This window comes from Populus alba, chromosome 8 (genome assembly GCF_005239225.2).
Source record: "Populus alba chromosome 8, ASM523922v2, whole genome shotgun sequence".
NCBI lineage: Eukaryota > Viridiplantae > Streptophyta > Magnoliopsida > Malpighiales > Salicaceae > Populus > Populus alba.
Window position 1 is genome coordinate 7081174 of NC_133291.1, and position 6000 is coordinate 7087173.

General features: G+C 36.5%; 2 protein-coding genes across 2 annotated transcripts; one reads left to right on the forward strand and one right to left on the reverse strand.

The window, feature by feature from the left end:
* The first annotated feature begins 237 nt into the window (after positions 1–237).
* On the forward strand, positions 238–1313 carry LOC118062510 (uncharacterized). Its single transcript, XM_035076296.2, has 3 exons — positions 238–673; positions 783–877; positions 951–1313. Exons 1-3 carry the CDS (start codon positions 343–345, stop codon positions 1233–1235), a joined length of 711 nt encoding a protein of 236 aa, XP_034932187.1. The 5' UTR covers positions 238–342; the 3' UTR covers positions 1236–1313.
* Positions 1314–4988: 3675 nt separating this feature from the next.
* LOC118062485 (uncharacterized) lies at positions 4989–5535 on the reverse strand. Its single transcript, XM_035076259.2, has one exon. It carries the CDS (start codon positions 5461–5463, stop codon positions 5209–5211), a length of 255 nt encoding a protein of 84 aa, XP_034932150.1. The 5' UTR covers positions 5464–5535; the 3' UTR covers positions 4989–5208.
* Positions 5536–6000: the final 465 nt, after the last annotated feature.

The window sequence follows — 6000 nt, forward strand, 5'->3', positions numbered from 1 at the left end:
TGGAAAGCACATAACTAGCAAAAACATCTGATTGCTTGCATTAACAATAAACATGCCACATATATTGTGAAATATATTGCATAAATAGCAAGCTGGTCAAATTTGAGAGCAAAGGGTCTACAGCTTCATGACAAGCACGTTCCTGAATAGCCCCACGGGTGAAAAATAAAAGAAACGAAGGGCCAACATGATTAAATAACAAAAGAAATGTATAAAAGAAAGGAAAAGTATAGCATAAATTATAGCCATTTGGTTCAGCAACGGGCAATTGGCCAAGATTGGCACAATCTTCTTCTTCTTATAATTAATAACTGGTGTTTTCTTAACACCCCATCTCAGGAGATGGGCAAGACAGACACAAGATTACCAGGTTTCTGTCTAAACAGGATCAGGCCTCGTGTTAGAGTCCGTCCACCACCAATACAAGCCAAGCCTAATCTGAATTCTACTACAAATGATCAAAACAATGAGAATCCTGACAGTGTTGTTGGAGATCAGGAGAAGCCTGGGAATTCGGAGGGAAAACCTGTGGAGTTAATCGGTAGGAAAATCATGATAGTGGTTGATTCGAGTATTGAAGCTCAGGGAGCTTTACAATGGGCACTCTCTCACACTGTTCAAAGCCAGGATCTTCTTATTCTTCTTCATGTAACTAAAGAATCTTCTAAGCAAGGTTGGTCTGCATGGTGTTATTATTATTTTTTTAAAATCTTCTTCGTCATGGGATTATTAGATGTATTTTTAGACAATTAAACTGAGAAGGGTTTAACATTTGACTGCAGCCACAGGGACAAAAACCCGCAAGGAGAGAGGAGCTCCAAGGGCCTGTGAACTTGTAAATTCTGTGAAAAATATGTGTCAGTTGAAGAGACCTGAGGTGGGTATGATTAAGTCAATTTTTCTAGCTTTTTTTGTCTTGTTTATATATGTATAAAATGTGCGTACTGCAGATACAAATTGAGATTGCAGTGGTGGAAGGAAAAGAGAAAGGTCCAGTGATAGTGGAAGAGGCCAAGAAACAAGAGGTGGCACTTCTAGTTTTGGGGCAGAAAAAGAGGTCCATGACATGGCGGCTGATCATGATGTGGGCAAGCAATAGAGCCACCGGTGGTGTGGTGGAATACTGTATCCAAAATGCTGATTGCATGGCAATTGCCGTGAGGAGGAAAAGCCAAAAACATGGAGGTTACTTGATTACCACAAAGCGTCACAAAGATTTCTGGCTTTTAGCTTAACCTGGCATTTGCCTAAACATGTATGTGGCATATCAATTTGATGTTTCCCCTTTCATATGTGGAGTTTTTGTTTTGTTACATCGTTTGTAAATCAATGATAAATTCTACTCTGCTGCGAGATTATGAAAAAAGGATGGAGATTGGGGTGTGAATTTAACGTGCGTCATTATTCAGGGCACCTGCTATGATGATGGCTAAAGGAGACACAATGGGGTCCCTCGATTCCTTTGGATCTCCTCCGTGTGCTACAGTAACCGGCTAAAGCACATGGTTCCTGAGCTTTTTCGATGATAGTGAGGATCTGTTAGTTAGGCCATGGACCCTAGCTGGGGGCCTCGCCTTTATCCACCTTCAACTGCCATTGTTGTCACTTGAAGATAAAATACCAGTTACGCATATCCAAGTTCATACCATCGAATTCGTAATGCACCTTCAACGGGAACAACTGATAATAAAATGGTTGACAATGTAGGATTAATTTTCGCTGCACTCCCTCGAAGGTCCCTGACTTTCTTAGAGAAGTCAACTAATCAGAATGAAATGGCGTGGGTTTAAGCTAGCAAGGGTTTGAATTCATTCAAGCCCAGCAATTTTCAGGACGACAATTGACAGTTGTCAACTCTTATGGCCAAGTGGGCTAACCTAATAATTTGGTGTTTTCGAGTCCTATATTGAGTTGAATTTATAATTGAATCGGACTCTTCATGGACAGAACTCAACCTATTCCGCTGGGTTATATATATATAAAAAAATACTGCAAATGAAGAAGAGAAAAAATCATATCCGTGAATCTATCTTCAGGTCCATATTTAATGACCTAACAACGACCTTGATGGAATCATATGTTGCGTTGGGACTTGGGAGTGTTAAACATCGAGGAGGCAACTTAGCTGATTCGAAAGCTATGCTCCATGGGCCAACACTCGATAATACAAGCTGGGTCAGGTGTTTGCTTTTTCTTCGGCAGGGCATTGTGGACAGCTGGAGTCCCTCCACTTTTCCTTTCTTTTCCTTTCCGAGGGTGAGAGCCCGGACAGAGCTCCTCCATTCCAGATAAGAAGAACTGATTACCCAGTTCCACGTGGATTCGAGTGCAAGCATCCACGATACATAAACTAAAGAAGGCCCGTTATAGTGCCAGACCTCCATGGCAGATGATTTTTTTTATGTCTTGTTTCTGATCGGTGAATTGACACCTACCGTAAATAGGAACTCTTAAGAGTTAATTTTTTTTTTTCTTTCTATATATATATAAAAAACGTCTCTTTCCCTGCTCTATAAACATGGGCCGGATTCTTGTCCTTATGTCGCAGGGCCTTGAAACCTTAAATGTAACATGGATTGCATGAACTCAGCTAAAAGGCCTAATTCTGACCCCATAGGGATCCTAATGTGGAAACAGAGCATGATGAATTCAACTCAAACGCTTAGTGATCAGGGAACATATTGTAGCTTTGGTGATTTTCAAAGTGCGTTTAAATTAAAATAAAAAATAAAATTAACGCTCAATTTGTGTAGTAAAATCATTAAAAAATCAATTTAGTATTTTTTTATAAACTAAAAGTATATTGAAGAGGCGTTTCTAGCTATATTACCGAATACACACTCATTTTTTTTTTCAGACGCATTTTGATCTTGTATATTATATCATGTTTTAATATAAGATCTAAAAAGCATTAGGTTATACTAGTTTATCAACCCACACTTTATTGCGGAATAAAAAAATGTCAATATTGAATGAATTTTATTGATAATGCTATTAAACCTGATAAATTGGACAATAGATAATGATGTGGTTTTGATTTTTAAAAAATGATAAAAAAAAAACCCTATAAAAACAGACAAAAACCAATTAATCCTACACAAATCAAGATGAAACATGTCATGAAAATTAATTAAAGATGAACCAAATGCTTAAAAAATAGTATTGCTTTTCTTATTAAAAAAATAAGATAACAATATATTTAATCCATCGAATGCTTTGCAATCTAATATGCCACACCTGTGATTTGGTTCTAATGGTTAATTTTTTGTGGCTGAACCCTGAATTAAATTGCCATCATAAGTTAACTTAATTTGTTGCTAGGCCAATCTCTAGAATTAATGTTATTGCTTAAGTCTTTTTTGTTTTTTATGCATTCCGACAGTATTACGGATATTTTTTAAAAAATAATAGAAATTATATTTTAAAATCTCATTAACAGTTTAATTGTTTAAATTAAGATAATTCTTTATTATGATGCCAGAATCTTGAATTATTTCTTATTCAAGGTTGAAGAAAAAGAAAGGGCACTGCTGGAGGATGAAAGAAGAGAGAATTATGGAAAGGCGAGGGCTTTACTCCAAGAACAAGAACACGCTTTCAAATCTGAACAAGAATCATGATTCTGGTGTTTGTTTTACTTGGATGTTTATTATTTTCGTTATAGTTGCATCCTCAGATATCTAGTGGAATTGACTGGCTGTGGCTCAGGAGTCGGGGTCCCTATATATAAAAGAAGCCAACCTGTTCCATGTAAAATTTTGGATGTGCAATATTTGTAGTTTCTAACTAAGTTTTGAAAGAAAATTTAGTTAGAATTGGACTGTCCAATCAGCATTAAAATTTCTGAAATATTCAGGAATAACAATTCAACAAAACATATTTTATTTATGCCATCTTTTTAGACTTGCTTTATTGATATTCTACTTATGCTTTCATTGTTTTAGCACTGTTAGTAGGGCCGGAGCCTGGAAAAAAGGCCATGCGCCAGAAGACCGATCCCCGCCACTGCGCCAACCAGAGCAGCAATTCGAGCTTCTTCGTTTCTTCCAGGCATGTCTGGACCATAAGCACCTGTTGCGGACCCTGTGGCTCTCTCTGTTTCACAAATCTATTTCGCCCTGGAGCTCCTGTTTCTGTTATTCTCAGCCCCTGACTGTGGCCAAATGAGAGTGGGGTTTATATAGTCAATTTGTGAACTCGAGAGTCTTATTGGAGATGACCTGAATTATGGTCGAGTTTTAACTCAAACAAGTGGGGGGGGAATGAATATAGAAGAAGGAAAATAGTTTCTTATTAGTCAACAAACTCCAATACTCTATAGATTTTTTTCTCCCTTCTCTCCAGCTTTTGCTACTGGGTTAATCTCTCATTTTCAGTCTTCTAATAATCTTAAGATTTGTTTTGAATCGAAGGGAATTCACTGTGTTTTCATCTTCAAGTTTTTCAACATGAGTGTATGATCTTTGATATCATCAGATTTTAGTTTGATTCCAATAATGCAATATGGATGTTGCTGATTGGGATGTCCATTTGTTATTTGTCCCTATATTTCTAGTAACTTAATATCAAGATTTTATATTTTCTGGTTACAAAACTCAAACAAGCTTCTAGGAACAAAGATTAAAGATCGTTGTTATTGCTGGTGATGATTTTATTGTTTGATTAAGGAATATATGGCCATTCTATCTCCCTACATAATTGATATTTCGTAGAGGAAAAAGAAACAACACTCAAAACCGTCGTCTAAATCAAACTATCGGTGGCCTTTCAAGGGATTAACTGCAGCGTGTCTTCGTAACAGAAGCGTCTGCCTAAAAAAACACTCTGCCGCTAGCATTCGTCATTTTACCAAGTACAGTTTCAGTGCTTTTCGTTTCTTGCTTTTGACCCCTTCATCGCTTTCATTATTTTCTAAATCAACTATAAGAGCTAGGTCATCCCAGGCCATAAATTATCCCTTCCCCAGATTCTTCCTGAAAACAACCGGATTTAGAAATCATATGTAGAGTTTTTTCTTTTTTGGTACAACAACTACACGCAGAGTTACAAGCAAGTGATAAAAGCATCGCTTGCTGTTATATAATACATAGTCTGGGGCACTGGAAATTCCTGTTTACAGCATCATCAAAGTTTTATTGCTAATTATAAAACACACATCGAGATAGGTAAGAGCATCGCAGCTTCCTATCCTCTGAACATTCCTGCTTTCTACTTGCGCAGGTCTTTGAAATAGCTTTTTGGGTCTCTTTCAAAGTCAGCCCTGGGCATGCGATGATCCCTTCCAGGAGCTTTCATTGTCTTCCCAGGATCAGGTTCTGAGCTTGAGAAGAGAGCACTGCCAATACCCCAGGCCAAAAGAGCTGCTCCTGCCACAGCGCCAATAGCAGCGGCTATTCCAGTTCCATTGATGCCTTCATCTTCTGTTTCAGTCTTGGAGCTTGCTGCACCTTTACCGCTATTCATTGCTCTGCGATAGTTGATTCTGTCCCTATGTTTCTTTGATTTCTATTTGCAGGTTGCTTGGCAATGCAAGAGAGTGGAGGACTGCTTATATAGTACTGCATCGTGGGAAACGGAGAGTTATGGGAAGCCAGCGCATCACCTTTTGCTTTTGCAAACGTAATGGGTGAAATTTTTTCGGGCAGCAAAGATAAAATTCTATTTATTTTTATATTTTAAAAGTGTTTTTAAAAAAAAATTATTTTTTTTATTTTTTCTCTATTTTAAATTAATATATATTTTTTATGTTTTTAAATCATTTTGATGTGTTGATATCAAAAATTATTTTTTAAAAAATAAAAAAATATATTATTTTAATATATTTTTAAGTAAAAAACACTTTGAAAATAAATCACAATCATATTTCTTTTAAAATAATTTTTTTTTTATATGGTCTCATTAAACTCAATTTAATTAGTCAAATTTTTTATGTTAGTGGGTATAGTGAAAATAACTTTAAGACTATTTTTTAAGTATTTATTACTTTTATTATATTTACTG